The sequence below is a fragment of the Calypte anna genome, chromosome 3, assembly GCF_003957555.1.
Source record: "Calypte anna isolate BGI_N300 chromosome 3, bCalAnn1_v1.p, whole genome shotgun sequence".
Lineage (NCBI taxonomy): Eukaryota > Metazoa > Chordata > Aves > Apodiformes > Trochilidae > Calypte > Calypte anna.
The window spans coordinates 24,121,598-24,142,663 of NC_044246.1; the positions used below are offsets into that span (position 1 = coordinate 24,121,598).

The 21,066-nt window shown below is 36.1% G+C and overlaps 1 protein-coding gene across 1 annotated transcript in view; it reads right to left on the reverse strand.

Annotated features, from left to right (window-relative positions):
• USH2A (usherin) overlaps positions 1-21,066 on the reverse strand; it is a 387,112-nt gene that overhangs the window by 62,775 nt on the left and 303,271 nt on the right. Inside the window, exons 51-58 of the mRNA XM_008496570.2 lie at positions 18,140-18,363; positions 15,510-15,720; positions 14,959-15,156; positions 14,260-14,414; positions 12,292-12,490; positions 5,817-5,924; positions 5,090-5,273; positions 4,225-4,382 (exon numbers count right to left, since the gene is read on the reverse strand). Of these exons, the coding sequence (XP_008494792.2) occupies positions 4,225-4,382; positions 5,090-5,273; positions 5,817-5,924; positions 12,292-12,490; positions 14,260-14,414; positions 14,959-15,156; positions 15,510-15,720; positions 18,140-18,363 (1,437 nt within the window). The remainder of the gene's footprint in view (positions 1-4,224; positions 4,383-5,089; positions 5,274-5,816; positions 5,925-12,291; positions 12,491-14,259; positions 14,415-14,958; positions 15,157-15,509; positions 15,721-18,139; positions 18,364-21,066) is intronic.

A 21,066-nucleotide genomic window follows, 5' to 3' on the forward strand; every position in this document is an offset into this window, starting at 1 on the left:
TGATTTTTTTTTTTTTTCTCTGTGACTTCATTTCACAGCAGGTGCACATTTTGCAATGGGACAAGTCAATCAAACTAAACCTAGGGGTTTTTTATGCATATTTGGATAACATTTAATGGACAATTCTTTGCAAAATCCTGCAAATCATGTGTGATGGTTCTGCACACTTCAAAACTGGGGCAGCTCATGAAACACAATCTGCAGCACAAGATGATTAGAACTGAGGGGAAAAAGCCACAGTCTGCTTACAAACTGGTCTCTAAAATTTGTTGGAGCTCAACTGCTGAAAAATTCTTTACTATTATATGAAACCAAATCAAACACAATCAAAGCAGAACAGTTGAACTGTTTCACTTACAGTCAACAAATACTAAAGTAAGAACATCATATCTTGTATTTATAAACAAGTAGGAGTAAAATTGTATTTTAATATTTAACTTTAATATTTATTCTCACAAAATAAAATAAAATTAAAAACCCGACTTCCTAAGTATTTATTTTAAGATTCAAGTATTCAGGTATCTCATTCTGTTTGTATCAAGGATTTCCAACAACCCTTTAAAGATAGTAAGAGCTGGAGATGCTGACTGATTTCAAGATAAAGATCTTTGGACACTGAGCTTGAAATATGTCCTGCAATTATACAGAGCAAACAAGAGCTTCCATGAGAAAATAAAATGAGGAACTGTAACACTGGCTTAGCAAAAACTTTTCGTCATCCACAAGAAAGGAGACATCAGGTTAGATGGGTAAGATAAAGACAAAGCTAAGAAACAAATAAATGTCATTCAAATATCAAATTTGAGCCCAAGAATAATAAAGGAAAAATCCAGACATGTTATGTGACTTTGATTCTAATTGATAAGCAATCCCAGAGATCAATAAAGTAGTGTTAAAACATGATGAGAGAAGACATTTTAATCTAGATGTTCGTTAGCATATGAAGCAAGTAACCTAGGAGCAGACGACAGGATTCTCTTTTTGAGCATGTCCAGCTTCCATGGTATCACCAGAAGCACCTGAAGATATCTAGAAGGATAAAGCCCCCAGCGAGGACCAGTGAGGTGGGCAATGAGTTGCAATGCAGGATGGCTATCTGCCCACCTACCAATAACATTTATGGATAATTTTATGAAGTATTACCTGGTGGGGATGTGTCCACTCAGATTTCTATCTTCTCTTCATGGCATTAATAGTTTCATAGTTAATTGTAACATATCCTTCTGTAATGTATCAGTGAAATGTTCCATACCTTTGAAGTCTATGCACTAAGGCAACGCAACACAAGAGAATGGGATATCTATTTCAGAAAATGAAGTCCTATTTTCTATAGCAAGTGATGTGTGTGTCAAATACTTATCTGAATCCAACATTTTAACTGCTACTCAGCCACCTTGCTATTTAGCTCAGTCAGGAGTTTTGAGATGCTAAATATTTACAAAGTCAGAACACTTTGGAACATTACTGATGCTGAATATTATAATTAAAGCCATCCAAAATGAAGATCTGTGTAATATGATGCCCATAATAAATCCTAAGGGTGAATATTTGATCTGTATTTATTACAGCAGGTAAGAAGACGGAATGCCAAAGTGTCCCTGATACGCACAGACAGGAAGACACCATGACCAACTAACCTCTTATCAAAAACTACTTAATAAAAATCCCTTTGTTTCATGAAGACTATATCAATTAAAACAACTGTCTGGTCCAAGAGTGACTGCCAAGACTGCCTATCCTTATAATAAAAGCTACATTCTAGACTTACAAGGTAAACCTGCATTGTATCAGTATTGCCTGTTGAGAAATATAGATTCATATACAAAGGAAAACAGATCAACAAAGAAAACCCCAACAAAACAGCAACTCCATGCATAATGAATAAATAATGCTAACAAATTGTAGACATTTTTGGCCAACCTTCCCAAACTTGGGATGTATGTGACCCCAGAAGTCTGCATGCATAGGACCTTTTAATGGAATGTATGGCACTCCAGAAGATCAAAACCTCCAAAATAAACCTCCATCTGCTTCCCCACAGTCTTTCTTCTGGGAAAAAAGCATTTGAAGACCAAAGGACTCAGAATAAGCACGAAGCAAGATTATGAAAAGTCAAGAATTAATTTCCTAGCTTTTGCATATACCTATGCTACTGCACACAGGGCTTCTTTTAGTAGCATTAGTATTATTTAATAGCATTTAGCAACATTTCTCTGCTGTTAGCACTCCCCATTCCTATAAGAAAGATTGGCTACTGGCTCTGAGTTACTATAATAATAGAAGCAGCAAGTTTTGCTTTTCTGTATACCCAGCAGGGGCATTGCATGAAAAACAATCCCTGATTCACACGTGAAACATTAAATAATTGGCTCCACAACAGGAAAGCAAAGAGGAAGGAACTGAGTCACCAAATATCCACAAAAGTGAGATAAGTGTTCAAGGTGTGTTCCAGAACTGGAAACAAGGGCATGTGCTTTCCTCTGGCTGAGGATCATTCCTAGAGCTGTATAAATACATCAGACCTGCATTCTCTCCAGAGCCATGATATCCAGTCTCCTCCTCATCTCTCTGATCGTGTGGTTTTAGGAATACATGAACCTTTGTATGCAAAAATCTTAATTGCAACAGATCCAAATGTACTACACAAATCCTGATTCTCCTCGCAGGCTTTTAACTTTGAGTAACAGGAATTTGAGCAGCTGGAAAAAAAAAAAAGTCTAGAACAACAAGGACAAGCTTTTCTGGGAAACATCACACTCTTTGCCAGCCCACACTTTTCCAGTATATTATGTTTTAAATCTATTTATAATGTTGCTGAATATTTCGTACATTAAATTACATTTATTATCAAAACTATAATACATGAGTCACTTTCCAATAAAACCAACTGTAGATTATATGCCATTCGAATTCACCTGCCTTCTGCTGGGTTCTAAATCCTTTCAGGCAGTAGGGGTAAAAGTTTAATTTAAGATTTTAATCTTTTTCATATATTATAGCATTTCTATAATGGATTTTGTGCTTCTGAAAACTAAAAGATTGACAGCTCAGGGTATTATAGATTTATTAGTCATTGCTTAAATGGGTAGGGTGAATGCTGCTAAGCACTGCCACAATGCTTGCAATCCCAGCCTTGAAGGCAAAATACTTTTTCTAGGTGACTTTATTTTTAATGTGAATTGACTCTACTGTGGCTGCTATGCAAGGAAAGAACATCTTAAATAATTAGGAAGGAAGACATCAAAAAATTCCCTGAGTTCACTGATAAAACAAGTATTGTTGTTATTAGGACAGGCAAATATCTGAAGTTTCTAAAAAAATTACCTCATTTTAACTGAAGAGAAAGAGGATATCTAGAAACTGGAAAACACCTCAAAGTAGATTAATTACACTAGACAGAAAACTATTCATTTACATTGCTCTCATTGTTGCACAATAACTACAGCATATAATTTTTAGAACATCAGTAAAATACACCAACCACTTTAGTTACGATCTATATTAATAATACAGAGCACAGCCTCTCATATACAAAGATGCTATTACTCCATTATTCCTCCTTAGCCTAACTCTGCAGCCCACCCAGACAGCCTGGTGATGTTCAGGAGAAGAATAACAAGAGGAAAAATATTTTTGGGCCTTTTGGTGACCCACCCTCCTGCAAGATAACTTGCCAACATAATAATATGGTGCACTGATGAATAAAATTTACTCAGTCCTAGCAAAGGATCTCTGTCTCACACTCACATCTTTTTTTTAAGGGACCTCAACATTGTATACATGCAGGACAATGGGACATTTTAACTGGGACAGCTATCAAGATATCATCAATCCAAAAAGGTTGGCATGGTTCCCCATTGATAACTCAAGTTGGTCTGAACAAGAACTGAACTAAACTGAACTGAAAGGAAAACTCATTTTCAGCATAATTGGTTTTTGTTTCCTTAATACTTGCACTCAATAATAGTTTATAAGATCAAATTAACACGGATTTTTGATCAGCTAATCCTCACAATACCCATTTCAAGTATATAGGTCAATATTAATAAAATACTATGTCACAAGAAAAAAACAGCTTTAGAAACTGGTTATTTAAATCACACAAATACTAAAACCAAATACAAATAATAAAAATATCAGAATGATTCAGCTGCCTGCCTGAGTATACTAATTTTTCCATCCTTTCATTTTACTACAAAGTACTACACTGAAATACATTTTTACCTGGCACATCCCAAGCTAGAAATATAGAATATGCATCAATTACTGTGACATTATATGGGACATGAATTTTCTCTGGTGCTCCTACTGGTGTTTGTATAACATATTTATCACTAGTGTTGCTGCCGCCCCAAGTGCTCGCTTCCATCTGGTAAACATATCTGTGCAAACACAAAAAGATCAGTAGACACTGGTTAGAAGCTTTAGGCATATCAGTAATAGAACATTTCCATTTTCACCAATTTAAAGCGAATAGTCTACACAAAGAGTGCTACAAATACTTCATTAGTGAAGATTTTCACCTTTAAGGTTTCTTAATATGAGAAAAGTAACTCTTTACTTATCATAATAATAATAACTTAATTCTAAAATTCACATTAGCTTACATAAGGGAGAGAAGTACTGATCTTGAAAGTGTCAAAATCAATTTTGGAATGCCTTCTATAAAAATATCAGCAGCTGCTATTTTTGAGCCAGTATGTTCAATATGGACAGAAACGTCATAAAACATGTGCGCTGCCGTCTGCCATATAAAGACTTAATTTTTTTCTAAGTATATTCCATGAGGGGAAAAAACAACCAATGATCTACCAGCAAAACACTGAAGGAAAACAAAAAAGCCTTCCCCTCTTTGAAACAGAATGATCTATTTCTCAGCAAAATTAAAAAAAAGTCCTTTAAAGTCCTATTATCTGGAAATTTGGAAGCCTCCTAAATGCAATCTACATTTTTTTTTTTCAGTAATTGAATAACATTGTAAGAAGTTTTTCTTTTGCTAATAGAGCAACTTATATTTTGTACATTTCACATATTTACCTGTATTTTGAGCACTTTTCACATATTACCAGAGCTCTCCCACATGTCTTACCTAGTGTTAGGTTTCAGGTTAACATCTGTGAAATTCAGGTCTGCACTTCCACCCAGGAAAATCTGTTCTCCATCACGAAATAATCGATACTCAGTAATGAGTCCATTGGGTTTCTTTGGTTCACTCCAGTAGATTTCCACTTCTGTTGAACTGACTATGATATGGTGAGGGTTTGGCCATACCCCTATTAACAGCAAAATGATTTGATTTTAAATTTTATGATAGAGACATAAAGATTTTTTTATTCCTTTCCCACAGCTTGTGTTGTTGCTTCCCGCAATAGAAATAAAGCATAAAACATTGCCAGAGAGAATGGCAGAATTTAACACACTTTCCAAATTTAACCTATATCCTGTGCAACAAACTAGACAAGGTACAGATTAACAGAGAACAGGGCCAAAGGCTGCAGCCTTCACATGCCCATGCATATTTATTTGTGCTTTTAAAAAACATGCATCTGCTTATTCTAAAATTTCTAATGTAAAGATAAACATGGGGAAACTATTAAAAAAAAAAAAAAATGAAGTATAAATACAGTGCCAGGCAGTCAGTATAAAGTGTGTTTTAAGATACAAATCCTCCTAGTGCGATGGACTCCCCTGTGTAAATTTGTACATGATAGCTTGATGGATTGTGGTGGAGTTTTGCACCTTGTTAAACCATCAGAAAATACAAGCCCATATAATAATCTCTTTGCAGTTCTGTTCAAACATCTTTTTTTCCTTACCATGAGGAGCAGCTTGTAAAGTTTGACCTGACAGTGGCTGACTAGAAGCACACCCAGCAGATGTGCATGCAGTAAGCACAAAGCTGTAATTAGTGTATGGTTGCAGACCTAGAAAGAGCAAACAGGGGTTAGAATGAGATGCTAACATCAGACATACCAAGAACTGTATCACTATACTTTCTGTATTTTTCTCAAGCACAAAGAACCATTCTTATTTTACATCTGAATAATATTAAAATTGTGAAATCTAGCTAATTTAGATTTTTATCTTCTCCTAGTATTTTAAACATGACAAAACAAGTCAGATGGAATGCGTCTGTGCTGCAATGGATGCCCCTCATATAGATAGACATATCTGAATTACCTTCAAACCAATTAACTTAGATGACACTTGCAGCATAGTAATAACAGTCCAGATATCAGGCCATACTAACATCTGAAAAATTTCCCAGTCTCTAAGGTGGTAGTCTTTTGGAGTTATCTCTGGGTTTGAATGGGTTGGTTTGGGATTTTTGTTTCTTTGGGATTTTAAACCTACACTTTTGTCTGTACAAAATGGTAAAAAAATTAAATGGAAAGCATCTGAACATTCTTGGCACAGACATGATCTCCATCACTGGTAATGGCCATAGAAGTTCAAAGGTTTCCTACAGATAAGCACCTGAAAGTATAATTGCTTAGAGTTTTGAACTGGAAAAGGAGAAGAACCTGAAATGTTTTGAAAATTTATTGCAAATATATTCGCAATAATAAGAAAAGATATTAAAATACTCTTACTTGGAATCTTCTGCTATAACGCAAAGAAGTCCAAAGATACTGTCTTCCTGCCCCCTTCCCAACTTCTATCCATTCAAATTTTTTCTCTCTTTTTTCCTATTTGTTGCAAGATTTTCCTGTAATTGCTATAAAGCAGTTAGGAGTAGGGCTGACAACCAAGCCCTCCCCATTACAAGACATTAATTTCAATTTCTTGTAATTTTTTTTTAATCTGAATTTTCAGTTCAAACCTTCTATGCTGGACATCCTTAAACAAGCCTAGAAGAGAACAGATTGCTTTGACATTTCCTTGGAAATTTTCAAACATCCTTGTGCTATGTGTCTATGACTTTGGATTTGCCATCAGGTTGCCTGCAGCTTAAGAACTTGACTTTGGGACTCCTCATGAAATTATACTCAAAATTTTGTTAAGATACTGAGTATTGAAAATAGCAATATTTTCACTCGCTAGAGGCTTCTTACAGCTAAATGATCAAAGATGCAGACCTCAGTGAGTCTATTTTAAGCACCTTAGAGCTCAGCTTTAGCTGCTGATCACTCTGCTTCACAGAGGTGGGTTACAGAGTTTTGGCAACCTCCAGCCCAGGCTACAGGGTCTCTGCTAAAATGCTCTTTTGGGTATTCCTCTAAGTTCATCTTAAAAAAATACACTAGCAGGCATGGAAATTGGAAATGTCTCTCTTGCCTGTTTTCAAGGACTCTTTTATTAACACCTCACATTATATTTTAGAAACTTTCCTTTTCCTCAATGCAAAGAGCACAAATAGTACAACAGAAGCAAATTATACAGAAAAATATAAAAATTGAAGATTGTAAAACTGAACACTCATACACTAGGAAATTCCTTTGGTAGCAATGCAAATTGACTCCCTTTGTATACAGGCTCTGTGACACAGTTTAAATTCCCTCCACCATGTGGCCTCTAGTCTGCCTAATTGTAATTCAAGACTTCTTTTCAGGTGTCCACCCCTAGAGCGCACAGTTGCTTCACTAACACCAACCAGCTGAGCACTGCAAGATGCTCAATAAAGAACCAGAAGAATAAAAAAAAATTAAAGGAAAAAAAAAAAAAAAAAAAAAAAAAAAAAAAAAAAAGAAAGGAAGAATGAGAATGCTCTCTCTCAGAAGCAGGATGCTAACTCAAAGAGACTGTGAGAAATGGAAAGCTCCCTGGACCTGCCAGGAGGCCATTTGGGATGCCTGAGACCTGGCTGTGAGAGTACCTGGTATTATCCAAAACTTTCCATATCTGAGCACAACTTGTGACACGCTGTGACAGCTTGAGATGTGCCTTCCTCAGCACCACAACTTGAACAGACATGAATGCCCTGAGTGACAGAATCCAACTGCCTGGATCCAGAGACAGTCTCTTCTCCATGTCATTCCTCACTTCATTCACTGCTGCCCTGTGTGTTTCCACTTGGCCATCCTCCTGGGACCCTGCCCCTTCTCCTTTCTTCCTCTTGGCAGCCAATGCCACCAGCCCCTCAGCAATCCATATTTTATCCCTCTGACCTGGCACCATCCCTCTTGCCTCCCGTGCTGTGCTGCACATTCACACCATCCACAGGCATGTATGTTCCTCCCTAACTTCTCCAGAGCAGAAAGGAAACCTAGCTTTAGGCAGATGCAGAATTAGGCCCATCCACACTGAGACTGAAAACAATAAGCCTACCAAACATAGCAAAAGCTGAGGTATAAGTCCTACACAGTGAAGCCTGTTTTTTTTTTTTTTAATTTCATTTTATTCCTCTCTGGAAGAGGCACAGATTTTGGATTGTATGAGGCATTATAACTATGGACAAATGACCACACTACAATGTAATGCAAACTGCTTGTGTGCAAAAGGCTGAATTTGGCTTATGCAGGTCAATTCATACATACTATGCAGGTCAATTTTTAAGCATGTGGCTTTGTGACCTTAATAACATACTTAAAATGAAGCTCATGTGATTAATTGTAATTACAAGAACAATGCACTTCTGCAACACAAAAAAAACCACAACAAACTGGGCAAGGTCTTTGTTTATGAAGTACTAAGATATTCTAATTAAAATATATTACAAACAAATAGAAAGAATAAGCAACAATTATGTAGAAAGGTAAAATACTGAATGGAAGACATGCAGGCTGCTTACAAATTGAAGAAGATGTGAGCAAAAGAAAATAAAGAGATGACTCAGAGGGACAGCTCTGGCTGTAACCTAATCATGAACTGTAAGAGAAGAAAAATCATCTGAACACGGTGTATAAAAGTAAGAAGGGAGAAAATGACAGTTGCAGACTAGAGAGAGGCAAAGGCATGGAGGAAAGCCAAGTATTTAACATTTCAGGATAGAAAAGATTACTGTGGCAACAAATTACTTGAATTCCCCTAAAGGGAGTCATGTTCACTTTTAAAGGAAACATGCATAATAAAGCAATACTCATTTACAACTATGCTTTAAAGAGAAAAATGAGAATTAAAAAAAAGAGCATATGGTTTCACTAAATTTATTGGTGAAATTCTGATACCTGAAACCTCTAATCATACATGGAGCCATGGCAGCAGATTTTTACCTAGATTATTAAATTACATTAAACACCTTGTCTTATGCATGCTTTGGAAAGCTCTGTGCAAATCTATGTATGTAATTAATAATAAAAATAACAAGTAAGATAATCTTGAAACATAAACAGCATTTTGCTTTTCCAGTTTCTCTGCCTGATCGCTCCCTAGAGGATACTTCTCCTCTCCTTTTCTTTTTCAGTCTATTATTGTGTGTGTGTGTAGGGTGTTTAATGTTTTTAAATTTTATTTTACTTTTATAAACAGTCTTTTTTGTTTTTGTGGCATTTGTCATTTGCCAAAGGGCTTGAAACAGTGTTTTTTTAAAAAGTGTATTGTTCTATTAGCCAAATCAATTCCTTCTGATACTGTTTGTCTCCATTTATGGGTATGGCTCCAGCAAGGTCAGTAATTATCCCTCCAGATAACACTCCTGGGTCCTGCTGTGGGATTTTTTCTCAGGAGGATGTCAGATTGCTGACCACAGCCTCACACAACCCCTCCACCCCCAAGGGTTTCCTTTAGATAAATATTACTGATGATTCAGGGTTGCACAGAGACAGAGTTGACCAGTGACAACATTTCTGTGTTGGTTTAGTTTTCATTACCATGAAATGCCCAGTATGTTCAGATGAAAGAGTTTCAAACTATTAAATCATAAAGTATTTCTTAATCTTGTTTCTTTTACCAAAATAAGCATCAATGATCTTGCTCAGCTTTTACCTGAAGATAACTGATCTCTGAAATTCTTGATAACGCCACTTACTTGGTATATTATCTTTAGTGTATTAAAAATAGAAGTTGAGAGGAATCTTTGCTATAAACCCACCTGCTGCTGCTGAAGAGGGCACTCTTAGCTTTCATTTACAATTCCACTAATTATTTTCTTCAGTTTTACCCTCTGCCTGGCCCCCACTGCAAAGCATTAGCAGGCCCATTTGTAAAGTAGTAGTAACACAAAGTGAAACAATGCCATAACTGTCATCCAAATTGTTCTGTACAGAGTAGTGGAAGTGTTCAGTAATAAATGATATAAAAAGGTCTTTTATTGACAAGCTGCCATGTGCTGTTTGCATTAGAGAATATGAGAAGATGATGGCTGCTGCCCCTAGGTCCCAGTGGCATTCAACTCAGTGAGATAGCAGAAAATGCTTCAGTTTGCTTAAAGCATTGATAACACCTCTAAATAATTAACTGAGGACTTCCTGTCTTCAATTACTTAATGCTTTTTTTAACATCTTGAGAGGATTATAAGCAATTTATGGATTTCACATGATGAGCACATTCACCGCTATTCCCACAAAGCATTTGTGGGATCATGTTTCCAAAGCTTTGATGTAATTAAAAATAAGCAGCAAGACAATGGTGCAGTGGCAAGGTGCTAGCCTGCTTGTCTGTTATTTGCAAGACCCTAGATTCAATGTCTCAAGAAATGTTAATGCTACAGCTTCATTAATGTTCAACTGTTGCTCAGGGAAAAGCAGGGTTTTTTTGGGGGGAGGGGGGAAAAAAGCAAAGAAAGAAAAGAGGGAAAACCAAAAACATACATCTACAGGGAATGAGACAGCAGTTCAAATATTTAAGACTATGTTTGAAATAAATTTGATAGTTTTATCTTATTATTTTAATTTAGAGAGCAATAATTAACACATTGCTTAATCACTGCCATGAATTCCACATTACCCAAGGAAGTTCATGAAAAAAACAGCACTACATTTGATTATACTGTCAGGAGGAATAAGCACTTATTTCACTCCTGGCTTAACATGGCAGCACTGGACAGTGGATTATCAGATCAGGCACACAAAAGGAAAAACAATTGTTGTTTCTAAGTAGGTAATTGCATTTTGCCTCTCTTCCAGCTGGTAAGAAAAACAGTAGGGCTTGCATTAAAGTCTCAGTTACTCTGGAGGTATAACTGCCTTTGGGGAAGGAAGTATGAGCACGAGAAATCTTTTTCAATAGGTTTGATACATCATTCCTTGTTGGTAGGTGTTCTTTACCATCTAAACTTACAACAGCAGTTGTAAAACACGTGTCACCCACTGGCACACTCAGTGAGTATCTGATGCCCAGAAGCACCAAGTATGGAGACAGGTGTAATATGCAGTTGATGAATTTCACACTTGAATATGATATTGTGAAAGAGGAACAGCAATCCTTCCTCTCTGAGTGACAACAGCGAGGAAGGACTCTTTTTAAGCACTATGGAATCCACACTGACTCAGGATTCATGCTTTAAGGAGTGGTCAAAAGTGCCATACTTGCTGTATAAGTTTTATGTGCCATAGGTCATCATCTATTCTTTGGATGGCTACTATATGGTGTGTATAGCATATAAAGCCCCAATTTTCCTACTTGAGTTTTTAAAAAAAAAGGAAAAAAATAATGTATTTGTGAATTCCTAAGAAACATAGCTACAAGAATTCAATGAGCAATTTGAGGTCAAAGAGCGAAAAAAGATATCCCAGAATGCTAATGTTCCCATTTTGTATTCAATAGAAACATTTCTAAGAATAATTTTGCTTCAGTGTATTCCAATGTAAGTAAAAACTGATTATGTGAAAACAATACGTGCGATGTCTGAGTCAAATCTTACTCCAAACTCCCCTGACTAAAGCTTCTTTCAGATACACACGCACGAGTGAAATGTCACTAATGACTTAGAAAAAAGGATATAAGCAATATACAGTTATTAACAGAATCCAGGATCTTTCCCTTCCTGTCTTCCTTTCCTTTTTATTTCAAGCATAAAGTACGAAATCCTTCCTACTTTTACACTACTACACATTCACTGCAGCACTAATTGCCCATTAATGATGGTAAAAGAGTGACTTGAATCAATGTGAGGGGATGGCAAGCCTACACAGAAAGTCTGAGACTTCAAGCACACCACAAAGCATGTGTCCTGAAATGCACATTTATTTTAAAATTTTGAAATTAAATCTATTAATATTTTAACAAACATCAGTCAGAAGTGAAAGAAACTAAAAAAAAAAAAAAAGACATGTAAAGTCATGATAAGGCATTCTAAACTGTGCACAGTACTGGGGATTTAAAAGTTACTGACAAGTAGCATTTTAATACATTAATACTGTCTTATATTTTAATGACAGGACAGTAGCCTGTCAGATAGCTCTGCCTCCTTACCTGATAGTGTGTACTGCATTCTGCTTGCAGCATCAGTGTATATAAGTCCTTTCCCTACTTGACTGATCTGGTACTCTTTGATGATACCATTTGGTTTCTTGGGTGCAATCCAGCTTAAATGTAATGCTGTTGAGTTCAAAGCACTGACGTCTGGTGGCTGAACATGCTCTGGGACTCCTTGGACAGTGACTGCAACTACCTGAAGACATATGAATTAAATAGCAATTTAATGTAATAGTACACTAGATACCATGATCAATGAGAATGTCACTTTTGTTTTAAAATGTTGTTTGGGCTGGCATATCATTACTAAGGGCCTGGAGAACTAGTTACTTTTTTCCTCCTTTTTCACAATGAAATCTGACCTTGAATACATTACATAAGTCTATGTCTACAATTTATCACAACAGGTTCACCATGTTTTAGCTGCAGTGTATAGCACAGGGTGAAACAACAAAACCTGTATTGCTTGAAAACTCTTGATAACTCTCTTCCATATGGTTTGTCAGTGTCTCTGCATTTTAACTGCCTGATTTCATATATTTTAAGCACTAGTAAACATGGGACTAAGCCTCCATATATCCCATGCAATCTGAACTCTATTGTAGTTATTTGCAACTCCATATTTTTGTAAGGAAGCCAAAGATTTTGAAACACAGAATAACTTTGTACTTGTTAGGGTCTTTCTTAAAAAAAAAAAAAAAATAGAGCTTGTTTCCTATTGACACTTCCACTTCCAAATAACACTAGTTTAATAAGTGAGTCAGTCCTTTTTATCTTTTTTTTTTCCCCACTTTTCTTTTTCTGTTATTACCACCATAAAGTATTTATATTGTGCTGTAAATATAAGATGTCCCCTCTCTATAATATATTGTCTTAGTGCATTTGATGGAATCAGTCCCTACTTTCAGACTTCAGTATTTGTAAGAGTAAACTCCTTATTACAGGCAAGTGAAATAAGCAGGATCTATTAGCTCAGGCCAATGGCTGCAGCAATTGTGCCTACTGAGCTTTTAGACCACAGGTCCCTGTGCAGGTAAAGAACTATGCACCTATTTCCATCCCTCTGCATCATTGCTTCTTTTCCTGTGGTTTTGGCTGAGATTTACAACAATAAGAAAAACACCTCAAAGTAAAAAAAAAATCACCTCCTGTATTTCTTAAGTATTATAATTACCAAGCACTGCCATTCCCCACCTCTGCCCCAGAGACCTTCAACTTGCAGTCATTTTCATAGAGGCATAGATACTATTGTCAAAAAGAGATCACTTAAGAAATAGTTTTTCCAAATGGTTAATAAAGCAGGTATTTTGCAGAATAGAAACTAGAGGTGGTTAAATAGTAATGCTGGTGAAAGCTATCCATGGTTCAAAGTCATACAAAAGGAAATGAAGCAGTGAAAAAGGGAGAGAAGAGATTCTGTTTGGTTAACACTGAATCAGAGGAACGTTGCACACAAAGGGAGCATAAAGCCTGAAGCAAGTGCAGGCATGGAAAGCCAGAGAAGGGTAATATAGGGGAAGGAGACTCAGAATAAGAAGGTTGTTAAACAAATTGACAGATTAGAGTTAAACCAGATAAATTAATAAATACCAAGGCAGAAGAGGCTATAGACCTCCTACTGAGAAGCAAAGATTTAATTTCAGGGCCTAGAGAAAGTGTATTTTAATATTCCTTACTCTATTCAATCATATACAGATTTCTCTTTAACAAACATCAGTTCCTACAGTGCAATTTCAGCTTTGCCAAGACTGAGATAGTGCTGCCTTCCTCTGCTTGCTTATAACAACCTCAGGTTCCAAATAATCACCTGTCAGTAGTTGAATCCAAATAAGATTATTGATGGTTTTCCCTTACTCACTCAATAATCAGCACATCTTCAAATTACACCTTTCCAAAAGCATTTTTATGTTAACACACTGGCTGATAAAATTCTGGCACGGGTTCCATAAAGACCGATTCACTAACCTTGCTGCTGTCTGTGCAACCAGCAACAGTGCAGGCTCGCAGCTGGTATGAATATTCTTGGTATGGCTGGACACCACTTGTGTCTGTGAAGCTCATTTCTGTTCCTCTAAAATGCTCGATTCCGTTTCGGAGAATGATATAGTGAATAATAAGACCTATTGCAGAAAGAAAGTTTTCCTTTTTGTTAGCTGAGAAATCCTGGGTGATACACTATAACAACCTACTCAATATTAAATGAAATCTCGACGTGACCACTGTAACAATCATCTGCTTAAACTTCTAATGTCAGGTGCCAGCTACTTTCTTCAGCCTCTACATCAACACCTCAATAGATCTCAATTTTTAAGATCTTCCATGTTTTCTCACTGTTTGAAAGTCATAAGCAATATTTCCTGAAAGAAACATAAATATCACCATCCCCCACCCTCAAATCCCCAGATACCTTGTGACATGATTGTGATTTGATCTTATTTGCTGCTTCATAATAAAAATGTTTTCAGAATAGGCTTCTGGGCAATTCTTAGAGACACACTAAATTGTCTTCTGTGAAGTTTGACTCTGTTCTTTGCAAGGAAAATTATCTCAATCTGCAGCATTTAGTGATATGTATATTTCAGTGCTAGTGATTAATTAAGAAATTATTTATGATTTTGGGCCCTGTTAGTTGAATGATAGACATTTTTTAACATAAATCAATACCGTTTGGTTGAAGTGGTTCTTCCCAGTTGAGCAGTATCATGTCTTCCCGATTACCCACTTTAGACCATTTTGGTGGACTTAAACCCTGTGGTACATCTTCTTTAGTGACAGCTCTGCTAATTTCACTGAAGCCTCTTCCATAGCTATTCCAAGCAGCCACCCTGTACTCATAGGTGGTAAAAGGTTCAAGGTTCAGGTCTAGAAAAAAATATGGATCATCTCAGTCTTACCAAAATACAAAATAACTACTGTGTATAAAGATAGATAGATATGAAAGTTGATCCTTTAGTCAGGGCCATTTCTTGATACAGCAGTACCACAGCCATTGTGAAAGCCAGTTTAGACTTTAAGTATTCACTGAACTTCTTGCCACTCATTTCAGCTCCCTGAAGCTTCTGTCCTGATTCATAGATTAATTTTTAAAGAATGCTACTTCACTACGATTGCTTCACATTTAATTAGAACACCTGATAGCATTCAGAACATCTTTTTCTCCAAAGCTAATTAAATACACTAGCAAATCATAAATCTGATATGCCACTTTTCCTTACCTATAAATGAATACTTGTTGGGACTTCCTGTGTAGACAGTCTCCTCTTCAACTGGACACACACCTTCTTTTATCTCCTTTTGTGTAGCATGCTGTGAACCTTTTATCCATGCACATATATTCTCTCTAGGATCAAAGTCACACTTTCCACAATGTGCAGTTGCCTCCGTGGATAAAGGGCAAAGGATATTAGCCTTGCATTCTTCTTTTACCTAAGGAATACACATTCAATTTTAATATATTTATAACATCTTGCTTTCTTTACAAACGATTCCATTAGTGTTTCTTTGTCTTCATCATTGCATAAATCAAACAACCACACTGAGTACATTGATATTTCTACTATATGGGAGACCCTTCCAGCCTTTGGCCTGTCCACTGTCTTTGATCATCAATGCTTTTATAATCCTTTGTAAAAGTGAAAAAGCAGAGGGGTTTTTTTTTGTAGAGTCCTTGGATGAAAACATCCCAAATTTACCACTATAAGCCCAAATAGCTGGGTCTGTTGAAAGAAGAAGATTCTAGAATCAAATGAGAACAGGATTTTATCCCAGAGTTCAAATGTTATGCTTCTGCAAAGGCCAATATCCTATGGCAAATAAGTAGCAAATTCCCAGCTTGCTAGGCTCACAAGAGGACTCTGAAATTCCTTGACAGCTTTCAAGGCTGAGAACTCTATCCATGGGCTACATAAATCGTCTTGTCTACCACATCACTCCCAAATAGCAGTTCTGCTGCACTAACAGGACCACTGCAAACATTGACAAAGATATAACATTTAACCCATAAAGAACAATTCACAGAAACTGAAATATACACTGAAAACCCACAAGTTTCCATTAAAATTCATGAAATAATGTTTTTGCCATCCCATAAGCTAGAGAGCAGTAATTCTCATAAAATATAGGTTGTTGCAGGAAGAAATGTACTGCAATATTTGCTATAAATTTTTCTGTCCATTAGGTTACAAACTTTAGAAGGAAAAAATCTCCAACAGATTTTATCTCCAAAAAATCTCCAACAGCTTCCTTAATTCACCTATTAAAATTAACTGATGATGAACTTCAGCTAGTTTAACTCGCCATGCTTGGCACATTCACAAATATTACATTGTGGTAGATATCAATATAGGACGTAAGATATAAATGCATTGGATTCACATATAAAATTGCTCCAGAATATGTCTAAGAATATCAATCCTTTTAATGTTAGTAAATCTACACATATCAGAACACTAGTAATGCTGTCTCTTTTTTACTGTAGGTAAGTGAAACACAAAATGCTTCCTTTGTTTATACATTACACCTAAGGCCTGGATCTATCAAGTTATCTACCAGAATTCATTAAACTATTCTCAGCCATTTTTTGCCTTGCATAAACTAATACAATGCACTGTACTGTAGCTGACTCATCAAAACACTGGGTTATTCTCTAGGAGAAAATTATTCCATCTGAAAATGAAATGACATGGAAACCTTGACATGAAAAGGAGAAGATGGAAGAAATATTTCTGTATTAACCTAGCAGATCAACGAAAAGGATACAGAACACCTGCATGTGGCAGAATGGGTTTGTTTTTACTGTAGTGTTAAATGCCACAATACCTATCTGATTTCCATATTTCTGAATTTACAGTATCCAACCCTCTTTCCTTCTCTCTCACCACTTGCTTCCTCTCTTTCTAAGTATAACAAATATAGCTATAAATATTACTTTATAGAAAAGAACATACTTATATATAAACAGGGTTTACATCCTTTGAAATGTTCATTTACTTAAACAAAAAATATAATAACACCTGAGAATGTTTTTATAGCTTATATGTAACACCAAGATACCAATTCTTGAAGATTTCTGTTGAATTCAACTGGAGTTGAAAGATTTTGTAGCTTTTAAGGTATGGCCTCATTGTCTCATGCTGATCCATATAGTCATGGACTAATCTGAAAAGAAGGAGTATTGGCCTTTACGGTGCTTAGTTTACTCTTACCTTAAAAGAAAGTGAAAGTAAACTATAACTTTCATTAGGAGTGAAGGGTACCAAAACAATAATGCTCTCATTGTTGCTAAAAGCTATTCAGGGACCTACCCCAGTACTGCTGAAATTTATGACAAAATTGCCAATGGTTTTCTATAGGATCAGGGTGAATCAATATGATTTGGACTTTGATATTTTCTATCAATTGCTTTTTTTTTTTTTATTTTTATTTTTTTTTAGGAGGTCTGTGTCATACTGCCTGACCATATTGAAATGTAATAGCACTTTCATACTTCAGAACTGGTCACTTCAATTTTAAATTTCACTTAAGGAGTATCATCAGGAACAGTAGTCACAGAATGAAAACTGGCTATACATGTCAGTCTTGTTAGTATGCCAGCTTTTAGCCACTGTACTAATCTGAAGTGCTGGGCAACACTTCACAGAGGCAGCTAATCATTATTAATTCCTTTAGAATTCATTGCAATAACATCAATCATGGTGAACTCATTCGGTATTAATATGGATGTAATGTGAAAATGAATAATGCACACAAGAGTTTTTATATTCTGATTTTAGAAAAATAGTTATGAACAGTGTCTTTCTCTTTCCATCGTCAAATCAGAGCTACCGAGAGATTTTCTATCAATTACCTTCATCATCATTCCAGCTGAAATCTTGTCAGAGCAAACATATTTCAAAGGATTATATCCAACTCCATTACAGCATTCTTCGCTCTTTGGAATAAGTTCAGTCTCACAGCATTTTACTGGCACTTGGTCATTCTTTCTAACATGTGCTAGGGACTCACCACTGGAACCTGAGCAGCATATGGTGTCTGACTTATTCACGTATTCCTGCCCACAACAGAACATCCCTGAAACGAATAAACAAACAAAAAATACCCAAATTCGTGCTGTAAGTAAATAAATAAATAGATAAGAAAGGAGAAAGCTCAGAATGCAATGCAGCTTGGCATAAACCCAGCAGCAGCTGGAATTACACAGATTTAGCTAAAGTGAGATTAAATTTGAACGTGAGGTGACTGAAGTAAGCGTCCTGACTTCCAGACCTACAGAAAACAATGAAGAATTAGAGGCATAAATTGGTTCCCCCTACAATCAATTTACCCCATTGCTGAACTTCTCTAAGAACCTTTGCTATGAAACACCATGCCAAGGTACAGTGGGTTAAAGACAGACTATTGATGAAAGTTTCCTGTAGACTGTAGAAATTGAGGTTGTTTCTCCCTGTACTTTCCAGACAGGTCGCATTCATCCCCCCTCACATGAGCAGTCCTCCAATAGAGCATTTTAGCTTTCCAAAATGTTTCACATTACATTTCATGTTTTAAAGTGGGAGTTCTTACAGCTACATAGAACCTAACAGTTGACTTGTAAAACACCAACAGTGAAAGTTCAGTCATCTAATACAGAGAATTATTCTTTAAGAAGTTACTACCTAAATATACTTTGCATTTCTATAGTGGAACTGATAAGCTGCCAAAATTAATTCCACTGTTTTTCTTCTATTTTTAATAAATTTAATGCAAAATTAAAGGCTTGTCATAATCAGTGTAATCTACCATATATTCACATGAATTATCCTGCAGCTGTGAAATATCAGTGTTGAATCCCACAGCATTTAAATAGAGGGGTAAATTTTAATTATGAACAAAATGTTACAACTGCCTCTAGAATTGGCAAGGAAATAAATGTTATTACTAATTCAACTAATTCAACAAAAAAACAAGGCTGTGACATACTATTACATCTACAAAGCAGTTTGTATTTGACATAATATCTGTAGAATCTAGGCACTTAAAACATATGCAAAAGTGGCCACTTTTCTCGCTGCCATTTATTGCAGCAAATCTCTCTTAGGAAGTCATACATAATGAAAATTGCTCTTTAAGGGTACGATCCTGCTAGAGCTAAAGCATTCAGAAGATTTCATTCAGATCACTGGAAGGACTAAAAATGGGGCTATTGCTTGCATCCTTTACCTTTTTTTCAGAGCTGTTTCCATTCACAGTAATCAAATTGTGATCACCAGCTCACCAAGAGGTAAATATTTCCTCTTGTTCACACCCTTTTCCTAAATAGTCCTAGGATTCTACCAATTTAAAGAGAGAATTAATGCAGGAAATGACTCAATTCAATACTAATAAGCAACTCAGACAGCCCCAAGGGACTTTTGACAGGCAAACTAAAATTTTGATAATGAACTGTTTTTCTATTGAAACAAACAAGGCTGTATTCTTTCGCTGCGAACCTCATCTTTGTTTAACTGAATTAAATTTTTCAGCCAAGATTTCACTCACATAACAAGAAGTGACTCCCTTTCTAGTTTCTTTGGTAAACCATTACTTCTTTAATTATTATCAACCTTGTTCCAGTGTGATAAATTGCTAATTACTTAATACCCTAATCAGCGTTCATTCTTTGCACAGATAAACTGTGACAGCGCCATTAATTTAAATAGTAATTTCACTTAATGGCCAGAACGGCACACCAGATTTTTATGCAGCATTTTCTGAAGACTGCATCCATCACTGCAATATTCTGACATAAAGATGTCTGACGTGCACTAACTCACTTAGGGAGAGCAGATGTTGCAGAGCAGAGTTTGGTAGTAATTCCCATAGTGCATCACTTCAGCATGAATGAGCTGCAAAGGCAGAGGTAGACAATCTTCTGAAACTGCATTGCATAGCCTCTGACCTTTGCTTAATTTATCACATGTAGCACTTGACTCCTGAACCTTGACACCTCAAATGTACAATTTTAAGTATGCTCCAAGAAAAACAAAATAGGCAATGCTGATGGATTTATTTGCCTTCTAAAAATCACTTTATTCAGTTGCTTGAGGATCCAGAAATTCCTATAAACCCTCGCTGAATTCTGAAAAATACCAGAATACAAACTATTTGTAAATCAGATGGAATGTGTGTGTCATGCTTTATATATTTATGTTTCACAGGCACATAATGCATTACAGCAAAAAAGAAAATCCATGGGCTGGAAAAGACACTTCCTGCTAACAGTGATTTCTGTCAACAATTATTTCATGTTCATCCCCTGCAACTGCAAAAATTTACAAACAGAGCTGAGTGATGAATTACTAATTTAGTAAAGCTGTAAAACCAATGCTTCCAAAAGGGAAAAATGAGTATTAAAAGGCTTATCCTCTGGAGCCAGAATAGAGGATCAACAAAATACAGAGCCAGTGTACATTGCAAACTACTCCAAAAATCCTTGGCTTACACATGGGTGTTGCAACTATTACAGATCAGGACCCAAAACAGTATAAAGCATAATTTTTCATGAGTCTGGGATGTCAGTGTTGCAGCCTTTAACTAGCTTTATTTTTATTTTATTTTATTTTCAAGAGAAAATCCAAGAGTGATTTTAGCTGGCATTATACTTTATAGCCAGAAACAGACAACTTTGGATAATTACATTTCAGCTTTGGGGCTCAGGGCATGCATACACAGCAGCATCACTGCCAGCCTTTTGCCAGTAGATGTCTCTATGGCCACCCCACTAAATAAGGCCAAGGGGAGAAAAATAAAACCCAA